At 36.3% G+C, this 23,795-nt stretch overlaps 1 protein-coding gene across 2 annotated transcripts in view; it reads left to right on the forward strand.

The window, feature by feature from the left end:
* Positions 1-23,795, forward strand: part of LOC142337654 (uncharacterized) — a 101,271-nt gene that overhangs the window by 35,351 nt on the left and 42,125 nt on the right. For both annotated transcript variants that reach the window (XM_075387051.1, XM_075387052.1), the window contains exon 6: positions 15,530-15,614. In XM_075387051.1, the coding sequence (XP_075243166.1) occupies positions 15,530-15,614 (85 nt within the window). The remainder of the gene's footprint in view (positions 1-15,529; positions 15,615-23,795) is intronic.

A 23,795-nucleotide genomic window follows, 5' to 3' on the forward strand; every position in this document is an offset into this window, starting at 1 on the left:
TAATTTTCTCAATTTATATCTATGTTTCTATATTATGCGGCACGCAAGTGGATTTTGCAGTAATCCACCGGCTATGTTAAGTGATTACCGAATATCTAAACAGAAGCATAAACTCAGGGCGGGGTTTAGAGTAATTTCTCTTTAATACAAAGTTTGAAGCAATTATTGTGAACCCGTGGGTATTTTTTAATGAAAAATATTTGCTTGACCGTTTTCGCACTTTTGTTCTTGAAACTGTTCGTTTTCAAGCGTTTTTTTTTTGCTTGTGAGTTCTTAAATTTTAATTGCTCTTGAACGAACTTCATAGCAATTTTTGTAAACGTTTGTCTTTTTTATGCAAAATTTTCGCTTGACAATTTTGACTTCTCGAGTGACTTTTACGCCCTTAAATTTTGCGTTTCGCTTGATCTAAAATTCTGTTTCAATCACAATTTCAAGCAGCTGAATTCAATTGGCGGCAGTTTAATACTAAAAGTCAAATGAAAAGTGCGCCGAAACTGGTGCCATTTTTTACTTGAAATCTTAATAGTGGTATATGTTAACCTCTAATGTGGTTATTTCAAGCCCACTATTGAACTTCTTAGTCCCATTTAGGCTCCCCCTCCCTCTCTCCCTCCCCCCACCTACTGAAGCAGGCTGCAATTGATTAGAGCTCCCACCAGGCGTTCGAGAGCAATTTTTCCGACGTTGAGTCGGTTATGTTTGTGTGATCTCTACCGCTCATTCCGGATTTAAATTGTTTGCTGAAAAAAAAGCGATTGTGAGTATCAAAGCCGTTATAGCTTATTGATTAAGATGCCAGTCTGTAGTCCTGGACTTTGGTGTTAGAACCCCTGTGAGGTGGGAGATCTTTGCAATCAAATTTGTAAGCTATACCCCTAATTTAATTTAACGGATGGTGCACCTTCTTGAAGCTGTTGTATTACAAAACACAACGAGCGAACATCACGATAATTACATTTAATAGCCGTATATCAAATCTGCCAGACTTTGAGAAGAGAACTTTCCGCTCGCCGTTGAAAGATAGAGCAGCATTGAACGGCACGAGACACCACTCCAGGCAATATTTAATGCTCAGAAAGATATTACTAGAGAAACAGTGGCCAATATTCCAACCTTCAACGGTTTTTTGTTTAATACTCGAAAGAGATAGCTTTGGCTATTATTGGCCTTCTCTTGGTTTTTTTGTTCGTCGTCACCATTTTTTTACATCCTTATTTATGACGCTACGATCACTTCAAATCTGCGCTTTTAATGAAATCATGCAATTTCGACTAAAATGCGTGCGTGACCTCATTTTTCACTTAATGAAGCTGGTTTTTTGTTCATTCGCGTTGTTAAGTTTTTGGACAGCCGTGACTTACCTAACTCTCAAAAGTGACCACTCTATCAAAAGGAAAGCTTTTTTACTTTAATTATAGGAGATAAGGTCATCTGAGTGTGTGTCACTCTAATTGAAGTTTGTTTGGGAGCAGATAATAGAAGCAGCCATAACTCATGCAGATTCCTAATCAAAGTATATCCCAGCAATTAATAAAAAAATTTCTCTGTCTGTTTTACTTTTTTTAAGATGCAGATCTATGAAAATATTGCGGCTTTTTTCTGGTAATCTGCCAGCTACGTTTTATGGAATTCACGCATTTCATATGTCTTACTAATGCGCTCACTCTTCAACTAAAGATCTCATTCAACAAATAACCCAGTATCGAGAATACTGTCAAAACCAAAAAATATAATCAAAAGTGAGGACAAAATGAACTGGCGAAGACTGGTCATTAAGTCAAAGTGTATTAGGTTATCCGAGTCAATAGTGCAGGTGCTAATTGGCATTAGTATAAAGCTGAGTATATCTGATCAGAAGCTGATTTCAAAAGAATTGTGAAATCTAAAGCTGCACAAAAAATTAAGACTCGCAAAGAGGCTCTCGATATCTTCTCTTCTTTTCCTTTCCTGTTTGAATCCTTGAGCCAATCACGGCTATAAATTGACGGTTTTGTCATAAGCTAAGTTGTTGCTTTGAATTCTCAAACAGCTATTATTAACTGAAGTATTTAGTCATTATTTATAACTGAAGAGTTTTGACTGATCAAATAACTGAACAGAAAATAGATTTCATTTTCGCTTCGATCAAAGATCTTCACATTTTTATACTCTAAAGGATGGTGTCAAATTGACTCCACTTATTGCTCTTAAATTTTTGTTTTGCTGCTAAGCGTATTCATTAATTCTTTTGACCCTTTTTGCAGTGGCATAAAAAATTGCCTGACCGATTACTTAAGTGGCGACTTTACAATGCGGAATTTCTTGATTTTCGCACGGTTCAATTGCTCTCATTCCGCACAAAAGAAACCTAGCTGTTGGTAGGTAAAGTCTAATTTGTGCTCACGAGGAAGTCAGATGGAAAGTTGCCTATTTTCTAATGTGATCCTTAGAAGAACTTCCGCCGCCTTAATTGCTCTCGAACGAAATTTTGTGCAAATATTTTAAATGTGCGCCTTTTTATTTAAAATTTTTGTGTAACCGTTTGCTTCTGGAATATCTTTAATTGCTGCCCTCATATTCTCAGCAGGCTATTATTGCGCTCCCATTTCTTATCCGAGAATTGATTTGTATTGGTGCTGTGTCTTTTTTGTAAGATGTTTTCACATATTTTTCAATGACTTAGATCTTTCAAAAATGGGATAAATAGGTAACGCCAAGTGGGCCTCGAGTTTCATTAGAGGCTCATAGTTAGTTTTAGTAGTCCTGCTAGCGCCTAGAGTAGTGCAGCTGCTGGCAAGGCCTTAATTCAATGTTAAAAGGCCGTTTTTAGAAACTTGGAGCACGAAATTGTCCAATTTTTTGCCAATTCTTCGATTGAACTGTCTTGAAATGACGTTTGTAAAAATTTATAAAGGACTTTTGCGAGACATAATTGCTTTTTATGGCCATTTTTTAAGCTATTTGTTTTGGTACTGCGAATGTAAACACCCAAAATGATTTTAGTTTCTTCAGCTTTCATGTTTTTTTGTGTAAAACTTTCTTTTTGTCATTTTTTAAGTTTTTCCAGCTTCAGAGGGCAGATAACCACCTATCGAAACTTCACTGATAAAAAATTACTGCACAGTTTTTGATGGCAAAGCAATTGTTTTTTTTCAGCACTTTAATATCAAAAAATTTTTGCTTTTTTGATGATTATTAATGTTTTTTTTAAGTTTTCTGAAAATAGTTTTCCCAGTTTATCAATCTTCATGGGCCCGTGAAATTTTTTTAGTCCTGCAGATAGGCTACTGTATTCGCGAGAAAAAAGGGTGTTTTACTTATTAATATTCCAAAATTTGTATTACAATAATTTTTGCCATTTTCCGTTTTAAAGTTTATGTCATATTTCTCTGGTTTTTCCTGCTCTAGTGACCAGTAATCCCCTTCAAGACTTGTGCATGGGTTAATGGGTGTATTTAATTGGATCAAATGGGGCCTTCAGGTGAAAGCTTCAAGACTATTAGCTACGATTTTATTATTTTTGAATATTTTAGTTTCTCAGGTGTTGAGACTGTTTGTCCTTGTCTTGCCTTGTTCAGATACAGTAGTTCAGTAGTTTTCCTCCAACTCTTTTGATTGTATTTCAGGGCTTGTTATGTTCAGTTTGTGTACTTCGCCGAACAAAAATTTTCTTAGCTTTGCCTCATTTAGCAGCTTTCCGACCTTTTGCATGAAATGGTCATCTTTAGGCTAGAAATGACATCTTCAGGCTAATTTCATTTTTCGCTCATTCTGCTCAAATATTTGTAATCAGCAGTTGCTCAGCAAAGCAATCGAATATGAACAGAATCAGTATCAAAAAGCCCAATTTTGTCCACCTTAAAGCCTAACTTAACGCCCAATTTTTATATGCCCTCTACTTGAATTTGATCCCGTATGTTTATTGGTTTTGATACTAGCCACTTTATCCTCTCATTAAGAAGCAGGATTGTGTCTAACTACTAAACAAAATGAAAATAGTCCGCACATGAAAAGGATTTCGCTCATCAATCCTTTTCCATTTCTGTTTTCAATCCTAATCGGGGTTTTGGGAATCAATGGCAGCCAATAAATCTTCCGCCAATCTGCCGTGTATGTTTTCAATTGCAGCACTTGAGTGACTTTGCACGCTTGACATCTTGATGTTGTTGGCTGACCTAAATGCTCTTTTTGAGCAATTAAGCATTCTTTGCAAAAATCAGTGATTGTAAGCTGGGCGAACAGAGTAGTAAGGTATATATGCAGGAAGATCGGGGGAGATCCTTCTGGCAGAGGCAGATCTTTTATGTTTAGAAAGTGGCAATTGTGCTACATGTATTTGTCTGGCGGCTTATTGTTGGTGTATATATTTCTTGAGTGCGAGAGAGGGTAGATCCTTCATGTTAAAAGAGTGGTATTTTGGCTACATGTAATTGTGTGAATATACTTTGGTTGGAAACTCAAGTGGGGAGGTTATCCTAGGAGGTAAGATATTGATTATTCATTTTGCCAGAATAATATTTGGTGAAAAGGATGGCCAAAACGATAGCAACCATTGATAGGAACCATTGATCTAAAAAATATCCATGACATTTTTCTGGAGATAAAGAAATATTATCCAAAGTACGGTGAAAGGTTTCTGTATTTTCTAGCTGCTTGTCAATACCTTGATCCCGATATTGATCTCGAGGTAACATTGAAGCTGAGACCGTATGGCGGTCTAATTGGAATTGATAATTCGTCGCATCGGTTTCCGCAGCAGAGTATAGTCATACAGACCCTGGATACTCCTGTGTTACCTTGTCCAATTACGAATGAGTTTTTGGGTCATATCACGGGATTTGTTTTTTTTGTTTGTGAGGACGTTCAAAAACAATTTGTTCACTTTGTTGGAATGCTGAAACAAAAAATATTGATAGTAGATTTCGAAGGTTTTCGTTACAAGAAAACTGGTTTTATAATAAAAGAGCTATCGCTTTATTATATTCGGACAATAATTATTCGGACAATTCTTTTTCTTCCTCCAGTTTCCCACAACTCATTTTCCGTTAGTGACAGGAGATCTCATAAGTGGGCTACTAGATTTTTACATGGTTTGTCTTGTAACAGCGGCACCTATCCCTACTGGTTTATCACAAATTTTTTGTCTCCATTAAAACTTCACTTCCCGTTAGGGAAATTTTATGCCAAAGGGAAGGAGAAAATAGATTCACTTCAAACTCTCTTGCAGAAAGAGGTACTAGATTTGGAAACTCTATGTCCAAGAGTTGAAGAAATTAAATTGCCAATTGATAATATTACTTGCGCGCTGCACTCTTTCTACCTAACAGAAAAGCGAAAGAGGAAACATTGTGCTAAAAGGAAAGCACAGTTGTATTTCTATTGGATTTCCCTCTCATCCAATGAGCCGTCGATTGGAGAAGGCAGCTCCGTCGGTTCTCTCGTAAGTTAATTTATCTCAAGTTTGACAGTATGCAGTTACATAACGAATAATAATCAGTTGACATTGACTTTATTAAAAGAGAAAAAAGAATCCCGGGGACAGAATATTCTGCAAAAACAACACAATCTCTGCAACACTAAGGAATTTGAGACGCTGAAGAAATATCTTTTATTACTTGAATTTTTTCAAATGCACCATGTCGTTAAAACAGAAAATGAGAAAACTGAAACTAATCTCTTTCCCTACGCCCAAGTGGCCAGCACCAGTTCAAGTACCCCTGGACGATGACAATCTCCTGATGAAATTAAAATGTTGGCCATTGAAGGCAACGTAGAGTCTATTGTCTGCTATGGAAGTGGTTACGGCGTGCAGGCAAACTATAAATTGACTTACAAAAAAGACGACAAAGACTCTCGATATACTACTTATGAATTCTTCTAGATTGAAGGAGAGACTGACAAAAAACAATTTAAACTAAAAAACAGTGTTAATTCATTTTCGCAATAACTTATTTTCAAATGAGTATTAATGAAGACCAGATAGACTCCGCTAATAGAGGGAGTTTGAATGCTTTAGTTTTTGATGAGGAAAATCAAGAGAGGCGTTCGTGGATTTTTTTTAATTCTTGGCTACCACGTTACGATGTCTTTTATTAAACTCAAATTTTAAAAATACTTCCTATTGTAGTGTCTTTAACCAAGCTTGAGTTTTCCAAGCTTGATTGTGAGGAATCAACTTTTGGTTTTCATTGCTTTTGTGCAGAGTTGGCTACTCTCTTCCAAATCCAAAGCTATGAACAAAATAATATTCACTAGCGATAGGCTTTATGGCTGTTTGTGGTCCGGCGTGTTGTGGCAAAACAGAGCTATTATTTCGAATGTTATTTTGAAACACTTTCTATCCGAACTTAAGTTCTATTTACTACCTCTATCAGCACGAGCAGCCAAAGTTTAGCACAATAGAGCGTAAAGTAAACATTTTTTTTACTAAGTTTTCTTGATTTGAATTTGTTTCTCAGCTGAAAAACTGTCTGCTTGTGTTTGACAATTCGTGTGAAGAAGTTTTCAATGACAAAGAAATTTCAGAACTTGCAACTACCAGACGCCATAGAAACATTAGTGTGATTTATGTTAAGCATAACTTTTTTCAACATTAAATGATTGCGAACAATTGATCTGATCACAATCCGTATCATTTTGTTCAAATCACCTAGAGACATACAGCAGATCACTTATGCTGGAAAACAGTTGAACAATGCAAATTTTTTGAAGGAAAGCGTTGAACCTGCAACAAAACAACCTTTTGGTCACTTACTCAGACTTAGATCCAAAAACGTGATGCTTCAAATATTGTACAACCAGGTCCAACCATTTTTATCTACCTTCCTCCAAAGCGGTTATCACTACTTTGACAGATGAGAGAGAAAGAGTTATGTATGCTAAAGCAGATAATCGAGTTGCCCGAGAGCAATTTCAGAAAGTTCGTCAAACAAGCACCAAGTAGCTTTATAACCTTTCTGTGAGTGTTTGCTCAATGTGATCAATGGCAACAATCCAGTGAACAAGCAGTTATTTCAAAATCAGGAGAAATCATTTAAACAATTGTTAACAAAGGAAACAAGTTTGAAGAAAAAGCGAATTGTTTTAGCCAAAAAACCAGAATAATTTCGGGAGTTGGAATTGTCGTGCTATATTTACTTTTAAGGTCGAATAATTCATGCAGAAGAGTTTGTTTTGATCCCCAAAAGAATGATTGTTTCAAAAAACCCAGCCAAAGAAAAAATATTTGATAATCCAATGTATCAGCAAATAGCGACTCAGCACTCCTACAAAGGACTAATCCAAATTTTGAACGAAACAATGAGAAAAAGTACAAGATGCAGGCACTAACACTGATAGATCGATCAAGAGAACAAAGAGTAGCGGTGATGCAACAAGTAATGCAGACGATGTAAAATCCGAATCGTTCTTTAGTGATGACAGTGAAATAGAGCCAATAGTGACAAAAAGGAGGGATTCAGCATTTGCCTTCAAAAATATAATCAAGAATAAAAAACTGAAAAAGTTTGGGTTGATGATGGTACAGAGCTCTTAGGTGACTTCAAAGCCCTAGGCACTAAACGCGGAATTCTTTAGTACAGTACGTTCAGTGATAAAAAATCTAATTTTGCGGAAAAAATATACGCTTTTTGAAAATTATAATCTACGGACACTTAGAAGATCAGTGGAATTATTCATAGCTGAGCAAATTCAATGCGTTTGTTAAAACCATCAATTCTGGAGTAAATTGAACGATAAAATTGCTCTGAACAAAGTCACAAAGAAAGAAGTTTCAAGGATTGTGTCCTTGACTGCAAATACAGCATTTTCTTGACAACCCAAATTTTTTATTGGTTTTGTGCGCATGGTCAAAAAAGAGGAGACGTACGGGAAGGGCTACTAACAGTCGTTTGCTGACGGTTTTTGAAATCGCATCCTCCCACGTATTCTCTTATTGATGCGGATAAAGAAGTTATCCGGGGTAAATTCTATCAACCCGAACCTCAGTTCTATCAACCCGAGTTTACGGTACATGTTATTTCTAACGCTTCAATGGAGATCTTTGATCAAAACATTTTAGCTTCGTTCAGAAACTTTTTCAACGATGAAATTCGACTATTAGGCGACTGGAGGTTAGCTCTTCGTGAAATTATTTTTCCGACAAAAATTCAGCATGTTGTGAATGGAGATTTGATAGCATATAGTCTTAAGGGTTACGAGGACTCACAAAGAATCTCATCTGATGTCAATGTCATTTATCTACCTTACAGTGGAGAAAAATTCTCTTTCATGACTGTAAACTTTGACACTGTTGCTCAACTTCTATTTACTGTCAAGCGAACAGTTGCACTACTACCGTTTCGCGAAATCAAGAGTAGTGGAAAATACGAAATACTTTTTGTTAAAAATGAAGGAATCACTTTTCCTAGTGAAGAAATACCCAGTATTGTGGCTTTTACAGGAATTCCAGATAGACATGTTGTACATATTGGGTACAAAATGAATACAGCTAGATCAATTGAATTAATGAAGAGCGATGAGATAAAAGCTTATTATGGAGAATTCGCTGGAAAGCACCTAATATTCATTTACACAAACATTATTGAGTATCAGTATGTTGTTGACGCTAAGGCGCCCTTATTACGTGCCATTAATTCAAAACGTCTAAAAACGGTAGCGTGTGTGAACTTAACCAACACATAGAATATTTTTTTCAAATTTGAACCATAAAAAAACATTTCAAATACAATTCAATCAATTTCCATAGAGCTACGTACCGAAACAGGTCAATTGGTCCTTTTTCGGGGACTAGTAAAGTATTATTGGCGTTACTGTTCAAAAAATATGGTGAGTAAAACAATGGAATCGTACTACACCAATCAACCATCTTCGTTGCCTTATTTTTCTGGACACTATAGACAAAGAGGGAGCGGCTTCGGAGCTTTAGCAAGTACTGTAGGTCGAATTGCCTTGCCGCTTGCGCAAAAATTCATTCTACCCACAGCAAAACGAGTCGGAAAAGAACTTCTCTTACAAAGTGTACCGGAGTTAGTGGATGTTGTCAGCAAAAAAATCCGCAAAGCAGGCGCTGAAAAACACTTTCAAATACAGTCAAAAATCAAACAGGAGGCTCCTTCGCACTGCGAATGAGACGACAAAGCCGAATGAATCGGGTATGATCTAAACGTTCTGGTTGAATAGCTAGAAAAAGTACTAAAATGAGAAAGACAGTCATTTCAGAATTTAAACAGCCAAAAAGTCGGTCGGATTTCTTTACTAGAGTTAAAGTTGATCGATAATATGTTACCAACACAGGCAACACATAGTTTCCTGGATTTATTTGAGAAACCAGCGCTTCTTGTAACTTTCGATGGTAGTTTTTGTCAAAAAGTAGGCACGGATCACAGCCCAAAGGGACCCATGCTTGAATTTGAGGTTTCTGGAGACAAAATTATTTAATTGACCTACAAAAAACATTCCTGGAAATCAAATGCAAGATAGTTCAAGCTTCTGAAGCCGATTTGAAATATGACGCTGGAGCTGCAGCAGACAGCAGACGTAACCAAAACGGACACCCCTTACTTCTGCAATAATGTTCTACATTTGCTTTTTCTGACCGCACAGTATCTGCCAAAGCGTTAAAAATTTCAAATGCAAATGGAAGTTATGCTCACAAAAGTTTCATTGAAACTGAATTTTCTCATAACAAAAATGCAAAAGAAAATTGGTTGGCTTGCCAAAGTTATTCATACGAAGAAAACCTTGGGGCAGTTCCGGCAGCTGAAGTTTGATGAAAAGCTTTGGTTAGACAATCTGCCTAATGTACTTTTTATGGACAAGTAGCTGTAGATTTTTTTGCTTGCGATCGACGTCTTTTGAGTGGTGTGACGCTGCGAATTTCTTTTCAACAATCAATGGATGATTTTGTCACAATTTCCGACGATGCTGCAAAATCCTACAACGTGAAAATTATAGAAGCTAAGTCGTATGTCAGAAAAATGACGTTGAACGATGACGTGGTTTCTGCAATTGAAAAAACTTTACTATCAAGTCCAGCTTCCTCTCCGTATTTTGTAAAACGCTAAAACGTTTCTTGCTTCCACTGGCTTGCAAAGCTGGAAACAGAAGCATGTTTTCAGCAGGGAGCCAATTCGACGTCTTGCTATATGCCTTAACATAAATGAAGCATTTTTAGGAAATAAACAACTGAATCCTTTCCACTTTCGTAAATTCAATCTGGAGCAAATTTGTTTCTACCTAAATGGACTTCCCTTTGCTGACAGTACAATAAATACAACTGATGAAAAACGCTCCTATTTCAACACAATGTCAGACTTAGCCTATATTGACATTGGTCATGGAATTAAATTGTCTGAGTACCCGAGCCATTTTGTTATGGTGTTTGATCTCATTAGCACTCGGCTGGCGTCGCATGATTTAATTCACCCTGAACTCACCATTTGTTCAATTTCATTTGAACTCAAGTTTTCAGCTGCCTGGCCAAGTATTATAGAAATTTTCATTATTGGTGAGAAAGCGAGCACTATTTTCATGGATTCGGCTCGAAAAATTTTGAAAAATTGTATTCTGACACTGATGAATTAAGACGAAATAAACAGCCTGGTTCAAGCATGTAAAATTCTAAAGTAAAATTTTGTGTTGTCTTTGCAGCTGATAATTTTCCCTTGAAATTACTACAGAACAGATTCATTGTTGTGAATGTATCCAGCTCTGATTCTATTGGAACACGTTGGACTCTTTCGTGTAGGAAGAATGACAATTACATTTTCGCTAATCCGCTCGGACAGAAACTAACATCATACAAATGTTTGTACAACAGACTGGCCTCTGCTGCTCTTGATATTCAAAACGTGTATGAATTATTTAGAAATCAACCAATACAAACACAACTCCATTTTGTGTGGCTTATTTTGTATTATTTGATCATTACATTTAAAACAAAACAGAAATTGTAAAAATGATTGTTGTTGATTTGATTCGATTTGCGCTTCACATGCTCTATTTCTACTAAAACTCTGCTTAGTTGAATAGAGTTTTTTTTCAAAAATTTATTTTCTCTTCATACACTATGCGTACAAACAAAACATCAGAATCAACAAGCAAATTACCAAATCCGCTCAAAAATATGTCCATTATTTGATAGAAAGCACCTGAGTGTGGCCCAGACAAGATATTTTGAAATCTCTTTAGACTTTCATTCGCAAAGCTATCAGTTTGAGTTTGTTGGTTATTGAACTTCGTAATACCATTTTGCAAAGGGTTTTGACGGAGTTGAAACTCTGAGCTGATACCTTGCTGTAGTCGCCGTTGGCTGTCTTCATTCAACGTCACGTTGCTGCTGTTGCTGTTGTTGACCTTTTGATTAGCAGCTACGTTTGGCAACAGTTTCTGGCAACAGAGAAGTTTGGCAACAGTTTCTGAATTGAGTGGGAGTCTTTGCTCAAATTTTTGCTGTATTCAACCGCCAAGACAAGCTTTTGAAAAATTTTTCCATTCAGCTCTAGGGTATTTGAATTGACAAACAAAATCATGAAATTCGTGTAGAGACAAGGCACTGTATAGCTTTTTTTAAACTTTGATTTGTCTGAAGACTTTTTCACGTCTGATCTATCCACCAAAACATGGTAATGTTTAGTTAAGTGCGAAAGGAAGTTTTCAAAATGAACACACACACAGCATAGTTTTTTACACCGTTTACTCCGGTTTTTCATCACACTGAAAATTTGAACGCCTTCTGAAATTGTTTGAAGTAACCCGGCGATCGTTCAAACATTGCTTCAACCATTTTGATTAATCTGCGGAAGCAGCCGAGGATGAGGACGCTGATTCGTATCCAGACTTTTCTTCCGCTAGTTTAAGTTCTTTAACGACCTGTGTTTTAGCAACAGAAGTCTCTGGCACCGAGTTTCGTATCCTGCCACTTTTTTTTAAAATAAATTTGTCAAGTTCCTCCATTCTCTGTTCAAACTCACTCGTATTCATTGTCTTTTCTCTTAAAAAGTTTCAAAAAGACATACGTCCCTGTGCTGTCATAGGTTTTAAGAGCAGCTCTTACCAATCTCTTTTCTGGTTCAGATATATCGAAATAGCAATCAACGTACTCTTTGTCTTTGCTTGCAGTGAAAGGCATTTATATCAAGTTAGCTTGGAAGTTTTTGTTGTAGAACGTAGTCAACTGTTAGGGAAAGGTTTATTTATTCAATTGTTCACTATTCATTCCAAAACGGTACTGATAAAGTTGTTTCACGGGATTTACATATCAATGTCTACAGAGGTCCGTGTAATTTCTTTATAATGTAATTTGCTTATAATTTACTTATCGCGGAGTTATATTCAGAACAACAGGCGCAATTTCTTGACATTTGCTCAGCCACACACACACACACACACACACACACACACACAAATACACACTGGTAATAGTCCCTAGCACCACAAGTTTCAAAGAAACTGACTGATATGAGGGGAATACGTGTTAGGTGTGGCAATTCCGTCGTAACAAGGAACCAAAGTGTGGTTTCAATTACAAGCAACGTGCTCCCCACCTCAGGCGTGAGGCATGTGTGGGTTACACGTGTGTGGTCTTCTTATCAGACTTGAATTTAATTGCAAGTTAATCAAAAACACCTGGCGTTCAATTAAATTTTGTTAATACATGTGCAGTTTCAAGGCTTGTGCCTTAATCTGTTATAGACAAAGCAATACAGCACATATGTTTTCGTGGTCAAAATAGTTGGATTTTGGGTGTGCCGGGGGCAGATAGGATAGACCACTGGAACCATTGTTAAATCACATAAGCTACATGGGGTCCTAGTGCAACTTCTGATCCTAGTGCCACTGACTCCCGGGAGCTCACCGCCTGTTTTCCCCTGTTACAGAGGAGAATCTTGCGTGGAATTTTGGCTCACTGCCAACAGCAAGTCAATTGACGCAGAATTTGTCTGCGAACGAATTCAGAACGCCGTCCTTGTCAGTTTCAACGACACCAACAATTCAAAACATGCATGAAACAACAGCAGAAAATGAAAGCAGAAGAACAGAGGCCGGTTCAAGCTTGGTAGCAACAACAACACAGGACAACACCGAGACGCCAAAAGTTACTCTCGCGCCAAGAGAAAGAAGGTCCATTGGACCCTGTGAAAAACTTTGATTAGAAGTTCTGAAAGAAAACTTAAACTCTCAGTTTGATGGTGCGAAAAATTGCTTATTAGAATAATCAAAATTTATGTTTTGTAATATAAAAATGTTGAGTCAATTTCTACGATTATTTTTTTCGATTTTAAAAAGGAGATTAAATGTTTCTTGTGTTCAAAATAAAAACGTAGTATAATTAGTTTGGTTTTCGATAATTGGAAAAATTTCGAAGGACGAAAGCGAAGTTGAAATTAGTTTTTAATGACTTATACAGTACTTTCTCAAAAAATTATGAGTTTTTGTTGTACTTTTGTTATTTTTATACTCGTTAGTAACAGTTTTCTCTTTCTGGTTATTCTCATTAATAACAGACCTCACAGGTTAATTTGTTTCTGTTAAAAGCTTATGCCTTCTATGTCTTTGGCTTCAATTGTTTTCAAGAAATAAGAAATATAGAATTTTTGAGTTTTTCGAGTTTTTATTTTTAGCTTTATTACCTTGTGTTTTTATCTGATTAATTTCATTGATTTTTAAAAAGCTTTTTTTAAAAATCTTTTCATTTCATAGATATTGCTTTCTTTGACTTTCTTCTTTACAAAACTATTAGTGAATTTTTGAGTTTTGCGAGTATTTATTGAACTTATTGCTTTCTTATCACTTAGCCTCATTAATGACAGATTTAATGGGTTGATAATGAGAAACAAGGGATTTTAACTCATGACATGAGTTCTCAGAAGTTGTTTTTGATTTTGGCCATGTCTTTTAAAAATTGATCTGACTTTTTAGTCTTGCTTATTTTTTTTGTTTATGTCATAAAATTGCTTAATCTCAATGGTGTCAAACTAATTGTTCTAATTGGACATCTAACACGGCTTATTTTTTGTCAGGTTAAAGCTAAATCAATTCTTTGGATTGTAATTCAGGACTTGTCCTGTTATGTTTTTTTATTCGTCGTCTCCATCGATGTTTCTTGCGACCATTGACTTTTTCGAATTCTACTGCCTTTCAGTTAAATTTTTTGTGCTCGTTGTCATTTTTTTGCTTTGAGGTCAATTGCTTGACTTACCTTACTCAAAAAAGACTTCTGAACTCATTTGATTAACTTTAAATTTGATGAACATTAACTAGTTGAAGATCAATATTCTGCATCTAAGTAGTGCCAATTGTATATACCCTGATTCTCGAGCATCAATAAAGAGTCTGGAGGTTTTGATTTGGAATATTTCTTTTGTAAAAGCTCGATTTGGGCTTTTTCCTTACAGAGCGTCTCTCATAAAAATGACAGTCCTAATCAAAACCAAAAAGTCTAGTGGTCATTAAAGGACTGGCGGTCGATCTGTCTATTTTATTTCTTTAGTTGTTTCAATTCCTTGGAAGTCCACAAGAGTTTATTGAGATTATTTTTGGGAATCTGCCGGCTATGTTTGTTGCGCTGTCTTTATAAGATGTTTGCACATATTTTTCCATGACTTTAATCTTTGAAAATGCGATAACAGGTAATGCCCAGTGGTCATTAAGATGCACTAGAGACCATTAGCTGTCTTTAAATTCTAATATCACAAAACATTCCAATAAAATTTTCTACTTCTTAATACACATTGCAAATTTTTTATCATGTTTTTTTCAATAATAATAATCATTTTTCAATCATTAGGGCCAAAGTGTAGTGTTGGAATTCATCTATTTTTGTATTTAAGTTTTTGAAACCATGTTTTTCTGTGTGGGAGACATGGTTAAATTAGTCTGCTGGTCAGGTACATTAGTTTTAAATTTTTCATTCAATTCTGTGGATTGTTTATCAGGACTTTCTATGATATATTTCGTCGAACAAAAATTTACCGTTTCTTTACGGTAAATCACAGCTGGTTCAACGTTTTGTGGGAAATCTTCTTGACTTCTCTGCTCAAAGCGGTTTTAAATAGCAGGTAATCAGCAAAGCAATTTAAAATGAACAGATTCATAAAAGCGAAATGAACTACAGAAAAGGGAGAAACACCATAAACAAATTTTTAGATGATGGCTGCTTGAACTTTGTTCTTATAAGTCTTAGTTACCATCTCAAATGTTTATTGGTTTTGATACTAGCCCTTGTATCCCCTCACTGAGATACAGGGATATTTTTAACTACGGAATGACATCAAAATAGTTCGCACTTGAAAAATGTTTGTTCAAAAATCAATTTTCTTTTTCTTCTGTTCTTTGAATCCCATTTGGGGTTATGGGAATCAGCGGTCGCTATTTTAAGACAATCTACGTTGTATGTTTTTAGTGGAATTGACTGCTCTAATGGTTCTTTTGGCATAATACGGTTCATTATCTGATGTATATCAATTTAAAAATATCAACTAAAATGGTTGGCTGTGAAAGTAGCAAAAAGATTCCTCGATTCAGATCACTTGCGGGTTGTTTTTAGTGGGTGGCAGCCGTGGGGGAACAGACGATGGAATCAAAATGGATGTAGAAAAAGACGCGGAGACCGTTCACCAGTCTGACCAGAAGTGAGTCGCCTCTCCCATTTTAACAACATGGTCTAACTTTTCACAAATATGTACATGTATACAGACGGTACCATTTTCATATTGAGGTTCGCAACATGGAAATACTGTTCAGATGCCAAAATGAAATTGCTATAGAGGTTGAAAATGTGGCAGGTTGAAAAGATTGTGAGATTTGTGTGCATTAAACTGCATCTAAAATTTTTTCCAGCTGAGCATTCAGTCTTTTATCTATTACAGACAGAACTTAACATCTCTGACATGGCTTGACATCTTTGTTAAATGTTGTATGCATAATTCATATGCTAACTGTTTGTTCTCTTAGCATTGCCTCGCTCCCCTCTCGGCACGTGAACTAAACCTGTTCATCTATCACCGTCTTTTCCGCTCTACCATTGTACATCGTAGTCTGCTTTTGTCTAATTAAACATTCAATTTTTCGCAATTATCTTAACCTTCAATTTCTAGTTTGTTCGCGCACAACCATATTTTAAATGCCAAGTAGATGTTGAAGACGGCATTTACGTTATTTGTTAAGGCTGATTCACAGATGACGGGAAATTTTAAACAGGTAATTTTAGTCGAACACTCAAATTCACCCTTATCATATGATGCTGTTGAATAGCCAGTTGAACAATGTTCTGTTTGTTGAATATTCTACTACGTGAGCGATTATCAGCAGAATTATAGCACGGTTGCAAAAATTCCCTTTTGCCTCTGAGGCTTTTTGTGGTATTTTCTGTGAAAATTCACCGCTAAAATGGAACGAACGAATGAACTGCAACCACCAGCAATCTTACCATTGTATAACATACCGTATACCATTAGAGGTAGCTTCTAGCTAGCTAGCTATCTAACACACTCAGTGAGGGAACAATGAATGCGGAATAGATGGAATAGTTTATTCTGTCTTTCCTTTTCTCTTTTTCCTCTACCGCAGTCTATTGTCCGATCAAACATTGCACTGAATAACAATTTTTCCCACGTTCGATCTCCATTCACAAAGTTGCACGGACGCCACTGGAATATATGCTAGTGTACATGTGTATGCAAGCTTGTGGTTAATTTTTTCAGTCTAATTTATTTTCCGGAATAACTAACATCCTCTCCTCTATCTGCTCCTCCTCTTTGCTTCTTTTGCCCAGTTGTGGTGAGTCTAGATTAGATTAATTTCTCTATCTCAACACTATTACAAAACTATTAATGGACGTTAAATGTCTGATGTCTTTAAATATCAGATGACGCCACTTTCTGTATTGTCAACAGCGAAATGTAATCAAAGTTGAAAGAAGCTCGAAGTAACATTTGATCTGTTATTATTGGTCATTCTAGCAATCAAATTCCGTAGTTTCATAGTTTTAATTTAGATGGCCTGCAGTATCGTATTATATTAAAGACACTTCTCGTTTTTAAAATGTGTATATTTTTGATGCTTCAGTTGGTTGAGTAATCAAAGTGTCATTTTTTCAATCACATTTCACCTTTAAAGACCAAATCGAGCATAAATGTCTCTGTGAACGCAAAGTAGAAGTCGGTTTCTGACGCAACAACGAGTCATTGTTTGTTGTTTTTGTTTTAAGCCTTTGCGATGGGGGGCGCAGAACTATACGCTAAAACTGTACGATCATGTGAAGAGAATCACTATTACAGAATTTTTATCCCCATTGAGAAATTGTTGTTCCGACCTCATGTAATATATGAAGGACCTTTATGCTAGACCGGCGTTTTGTTCCTTCAAATTGTCCCCCGAAATATTGGTCGGAGAAAGAGATGAGTTGTATCATCTGAAAGCCCTTGCAGAGTAGAATAATATGATTTTTAATAGCTCTCGAACAAAGTTTTTGCGTTTTGCTTTTTTATTCTTGAGCGTTCTTTGACTTCTCAAGGGACTTTATTACGCTTGACTTCTTAATTTTTGTGTGATATCAATTGCTCTCATTCCGAAATATCGTTTGTTGCTTTGTTGCTAGATACTTGTTGCTAGATGTGATTGATGGAGTATGAAATCCGTGATATCTTAGTTGTTAAGATGTTGGACTGGAGTCCTGGAGGTCGCGAATTCGCGCCTCTATGGGTCGAATTTTTTCTGCACCTATAATAATTCTAAGCTAAACCTCCTAAATTAAAATCCCCCTTCCCCCCCCCCCCCCCCCCCGGCTTTTCATTCGAGAGCAAGTCATCCGACATTTGTCGGTTTATGTTTAGTAAAGGGGTGCCTCGAATTCTGTTTTCCAAAGATATAAAGTTTGGAGGAAAATTCATGTTTTCCGGAAAGTTTAAGGGAGAAGACAACCAAAAGAGGTGCTCTTAATAAATATTGCTCATATTACAGCAGAACTCTACTTCTGCATCTTGTCAAGGGAGATATTATACCATCGCGGAATTGCAAAAATGCAATAGAAGCTTTCTATAAATGGCAATTAAACGAAAGGAAGCTTACCGGGGATAGATAAAATTTTGAATAATTGGAAAACAATAGACTGGCTTCTTGGTTCTAAATTTTTTTTGTGATTTTTGTTAGAAAGCAAAACACATCAAATTTAAGCTGACGCATTTTGTGGAAACGCCGAAAAATATTTTGACATCGCAATGAACAGATGATCAAAGATTGAGCGCAAATTTAACTTGCTTACAAAGGAGTATTTTTTTGTGAGACCAATTTTTTAATAATTTTATAACAAAAATATATTTTTTCTCTTCCGATAGAGTACAAAGAGATTGTTTGTACCCGCAGCGTCAAGTAGTCATATTAGTCCCGTGGGCCTCTCTGTGAAGTTTTTTGTACTGCCAATTTTTTGTCTGATATTTTGTCTGACCATTTGACTTTTTGTCAAAACGGGGAACTACAGATAAGACTTTACTTGTCTCTGAGTATGCAACTCAAGGCTGAAAATCGGAACAGAGTAGAACCATATGCTCATGGCCTTGATATTGATATCTGGAATTCTTTCAAAACAAATAAAAGATTACTTTTCAAAGTTCAATGTTGGCTTTTTGGTGAAGTGCTTTTTAATTTTTTGAGAAGCAACTAGAAAATATCCTTGTCTAGGAAATTTGGTTTTTCGTTGTTTTTCCGATTCTTGTTACGACCAGTCACGTCACGCTAAATTTGAATCGGTTCTTTCATGAATTATTTCGACTGAGTTGTGAGCATTACGTTAATTTTCACTCTTCTTGGAACCAAGTTTCTTTTTTCTCACGACTTCTTTTTCTCTAAACAATTTTTGCTTACTTTTTGGAATTTTTTTTCATCATGTTATGATTTTGGGGGGCTATTTGACGAGAGATTTTAGCGAATAAAAATCATAAGTGATTTAAAATCTTTTTATTTAAATTTCTTTTTTTTCTTAATCTTTTTTATTAAAAATTTTTTTGTTCTCAAGAAACTTTTTCAAGCTTGTCTTCTTCGTTTTGGACTGATTTCAGTTGCTCGCTTTCCGAAGTTAAGTTTTTTGCAAAGATAAAAGTGATTGTAGCATATATCACAAGGGCCTGATAGCCGAGTGGTCAAGGCTTCTGTAGAGGACTCCAGTCATTGGTTCGTCTCCCACTCCAAAACTCCCCTAAATTAAATTGCCCCGACTGTTGTTCGAGAGCATTTTTTCCGACCTTAGTCGTCGGTTAATTGCTCTCGAATGAGAAGCAATTATTGGAAACGTGTGTCTGCAAATTATTCGTTGACCGTTTTGCGCTTTTCTTCTAGAATAATCTTTGAATTGTCCAGTGTCTTTTTCACTCACTTATTTTTGATTGAGTGATTTCAGTTGCTGTCACTCAGAAATAAAGGTTTTTGTTCAAACAAAACCGATTGTTAGAGACTCGAAAAGTCCCTGATAGATGAGTGGTTAATACCTCCGTCGAGGTGACGGAATTGGACTCAGGAGGTCGGGGTTCGAATCCTTCCGTAGCTTGATGTTTTCGCACCCATAGAGAGAATCGAGGCTACAGCTCCTGAATTAAATTGCGCCGCCTTTCATTCGAGAGCAATTTTTCCGACGTTAGTCTATTTATTTTAAATTTTGCTAGCCTCGGAATTGAGGAGTACAGCCCTAACAAGAAACCAAATAGTGTACAAGAAATTTATGAACTATCAGCTCAGTCTTTTTTGCTTTAGAATGTGCACATTAAAATCTCTTTAATTGCTTTCAAACAGAGTTTGTAACAATTATATTGATCGTGTTTTGCATGCGATTTTTTGTCGGAGCCTGATTTTTGGTCGTAAAAAGGGGAGAAACAGCTAGCGCCCAGAGGGCATTAAGCTCTCTTGGAGCCTAACGGCTTACATATCTCATAGTATGCGTTTCGCTGAACCTGTTTAGCAGACAAATTAGGAGTTTGACCGCCCACCCCGCAACTTTAAACGCCACCTCATTCCACGCGTAACGCAACGCTCGACCCCCTCCCTCCCCCACTGCCATTTGTAATTATTCTTTTCAGTCAAGTTTTGACTGTTTGCGCAAAAAAATTTAACTTTTTTGAACGTTTGGGTGTTTTGTTTTTGCAATAGCTGGGGAAGTCTGTCGGTGCAATTTAATTAATCATTCTCGCATAACTGATTTAATTGAAGCGATGACTGGTTGAAACGAAGTTATTTTTATTCTATGAGGCATTAGAAGTACCTATTAACAGCCGACGTCAGCCTATGAAAGGCTGTTATTGAGGCGATCTCTTTTTTACAAATCAAAGAATTGGAATTGTCTTGTTGCTCTGTTTCTCTTAAAGGTTTTTTCACGTTTTCTTTTTTCATTTTGCTGTCAAAGAGAAATTAAATTAGAGTAGTGATTTTTGTAATATTGGAGTGGTAAAAGGCCTGGAGACCGATTAGATTTAAGGTGTAAAAATTGATTTAAGGCGTTGCCTGACCATCGAATATGGAGGAAGAAACATTTTTAAAACAAAGTTTTTCGTTTAAGTTGCGTGAGAATTTTATTTCACGTGCGACAACTTGACTTCTGTTTATTTTAAAAGTTAAGACATTTGTCATACTTTTTTGGTAGGTTTTAGTGGGGCATTCTTTAAACTTAATTGAAGCAAGTTAAGTTTTGAATTTTTGTCTAAGATTTTTAACAACTTTGACACAACTTGTTTTCTCTAAATTTATCATTGATTTCTTAATGTTTTGTCTGCTTCTAAAGCTCAAGTCTCATTGGCTTTTCTATGGGGAGCAGTTGAAGCTAATTATTGGTCGGAAAATTTATCTAACACTTTCAATAACTTGTTTTCAAAAATTGTTTTCAACACTACTTGTTTTCAAAAATTGTCTGATTTTTTATATTTTGTTTGCTTTCAATGTTCTTTTAAATGGCCTATCACTTAATGTCATTATTGTCATGTCTCGTTGGCTCTCAGATGACGCGTGATTGGCGCTGTTTTTTTCGTTTGCGTTTAGCAAATTTTTAACAACGTAGCTAACGTTTTTAACAACTTGGTTGTTTTCAAAGCTATCAGTTATTTTTAAAAGTTTCGTACGCTTTTAAAGCTGTTTTGTTTGTCTTTTTACTTCACGCCGTCCACGAAAGGTCTCATGGGCTCTCTAATGGGGCCTGATAGCGATTTCATGGCTGGAAATTATATATAACGTTTTTAACAACTGTGACACCACTGGCTTTCAAAGTTGTCCTACCACTTAGAGTTGTGATTAGCAAAACTTTTTCTCTAACGATGTTGAAATAGATATATTTATTGTTTTCCTTGGGTGTATAACGGCTTTCAACGACTTTGACATGATTTACTTAAAATTATGCGCGAGTTTTTTATTTTTGCCTACTTGTATTTTGTCTTGTTACTTATTATCAGGAATTTAATGTCATAGAAGTTCTCAAACGTGAAGCTACTCCTGGTTTCACTGACTTTTTAGTTTATTTTTGGAACATTTGTTTTCCGAAAAAGTAGCAGTGTTTACTTTTAGTTTCGACAGTTTTGTGTATCTATCTGGTTTAAAGTCTCGACAGGTGTCTAGTTATATACTGAGACTATGTAGCATCTATTTAATGTTTCGGGTTTTATACTAATTGTCTTTGTCTTTAATATTGTTTCTTTTTGCTACGTGATTGATCCCTTGGTTGTATTCAAATCAAAGCTCCGTTGGTCTAAAGATTTGATGATTTTGTTACGTGTTTAAAGGATTAAGATGGTAGTCTTTTTCAAAGCTTCTGGTGAAATTCCTTTGTCCCTATTTTTTCGCCGATGTCATTTTACTTTGTCTCTCAATTCTGTGCCACAAAGCTGGCGTATGCTCTGTTGGCTATCAAAGGCTGTTTTCGTCCTCATAAATGGGATAACAGGTAAAGCCCTGAGGGCACAAGTGGCTGAACAGCTCTCTGAGGGTATTACGCCTTGCAAGTCTCTAAGTATGTGATTTACCGGAACGGTTTGATCAGAACCCTGGCTTAATTTGAACCCCCTTCTTATCCAGCCCACCCAAACCTCCTCACCCCGCCGCATCAATTGACACCCCCCCCCCCCCCCCACACACACACACACACACACACACACACACACACACACACACACACACACACCTAATGCTAGCATCCCTAAGCCCCAGCTGGCTAATACCGATGCGGACCGCTCGCCAGTCGTTTGAAGGCAATTAGTCCGACGTTAGTCGGTTATGTTTAATAGCCGCCCTCATCTTCTCAGCCGGCTATTATAGCGCTCCTAATTTTTGCGTGAAATTTTTTGCGTGAAATCTTTTTGACTTCTCTAGGCTAGTTTCTCTCTTCTCTCATTCTGCTAAAAGTGAATTTGAACATCAGTTGCTCAGCAAAGCAATTCAAAATGCACAGAGTCATTATAAAAAATTGAAGTCAGAAATAGAAACGGGATAAACCCATAAAGCCCAATTTTAGATGCCCGCTATTTGAACGTCGTTCCTATAAGTCTTAGTTACCATCTCTAATGCTTATTGGTATTGATATTAGTCCCTGTGTTCAACTACGAAATGCCATCAAAATAAATTGGACTTAAAAAATGTTTTTGTACAAAAATCTTTCGATATCTTGTATTCTTTCAATCCCAATCATGCCTATTGGAATCAACAGCGGCTTTTTTTCGGCAATCTGCCGGGTATGTTTATTTTTTGGGTTGTAATTTAGTGTTTTCGGTTAACATAAGTTACGACTTTCACGTATGATTTCGGACTTACCTCACTCACTGTTTCAGTTGAAAGTTGCAAATACATCCGATGTCAAGTTGCAAATGTTTTTGAGGTCAAGTTGCATATATGTGCAATATTTTGCGAATACGGTCAAGGTCAAAAAGCAAGCGAGATAAACCAGTAAAAGTTGGGCCTAAGACTTAATGTTTAAAGATTTAGTGCATGAAGTTATCAAAGTTCCTTGGAGTAAACTGCTAATTTAAAAGAGTAATAAACTTATTATCCTCCAATTTCGAGGCTGATTTCACCATCGTAATCAAATCTTATTAAAACTGTCGGCTAGGTTCGGTCACTTATCTGAATTTGCATTGAGGATGACTTCGCACGTAACCACTTCCGTGATTTTCCAAAACGTCGAGCAGAAAGTAGTTTTCATGAGCAGTCACCTAGCTGAGCGTGGCTATACTTCGGTGATGTTTTGACGGAACTTTCTTCTTTTAAGGCGTAGTTATCATCCTCAATGATTATTGAAAGTTTATAATAGCCCCCTGTATCCTCTCATTATGTAACAGTAATATGGCTAACAACAAAATGAAATCAAAATAGTTCACACTCTAAATAAGTTTTCTGACATCAATCAGTTTTCTATTTTTTCTGTTGTTTCAACCACAATCGGGGTGATGGGAATCAATGGCGGCTATTTTTTGGAAATCTGCTGAGTATGTTTCTGAGGTGTAAACAATAGATCAATAGGGAGTTGTGAACAATAGAGTTTTGAACATAATTTTTAGCTCAACGAGAAGAAGGTTTTATTAAGGTACCATATTTTCAAAGCTGTAAATAGATTTAACTTTTTTAGGCAAAATTATATAATGAGACCCGTTTTTGAATCAATTTGTAAATATTTTGATATTTCATGGTCATAGACACTTTTTTATAGCTGCGAAGCTGTAAGCTGAGCGTAGCTATATTGCGGTGCTCTTGGTTTTTACGACTCGAAGAGGAGTATTGGTTTTCTCTCGGTCTTTTTTTTTTTACAGGAAGTAGATTTGTTCACGAGGCATTTTGACCTATAAGCGAAAGTG

The sequence above is a fragment of the Convolutriloba macropyga genome, chromosome 4 (genome assembly GCF_964194025.1).
Source record: "Convolutriloba macropyga chromosome 4, txConMacr16.3, whole genome shotgun sequence".
Taxonomy (NCBI): domain Eukaryota; kingdom Metazoa; phylum Xenacoelomorpha; order Acoela; family Convolutidae; genus Convolutriloba; species Convolutriloba macropyga.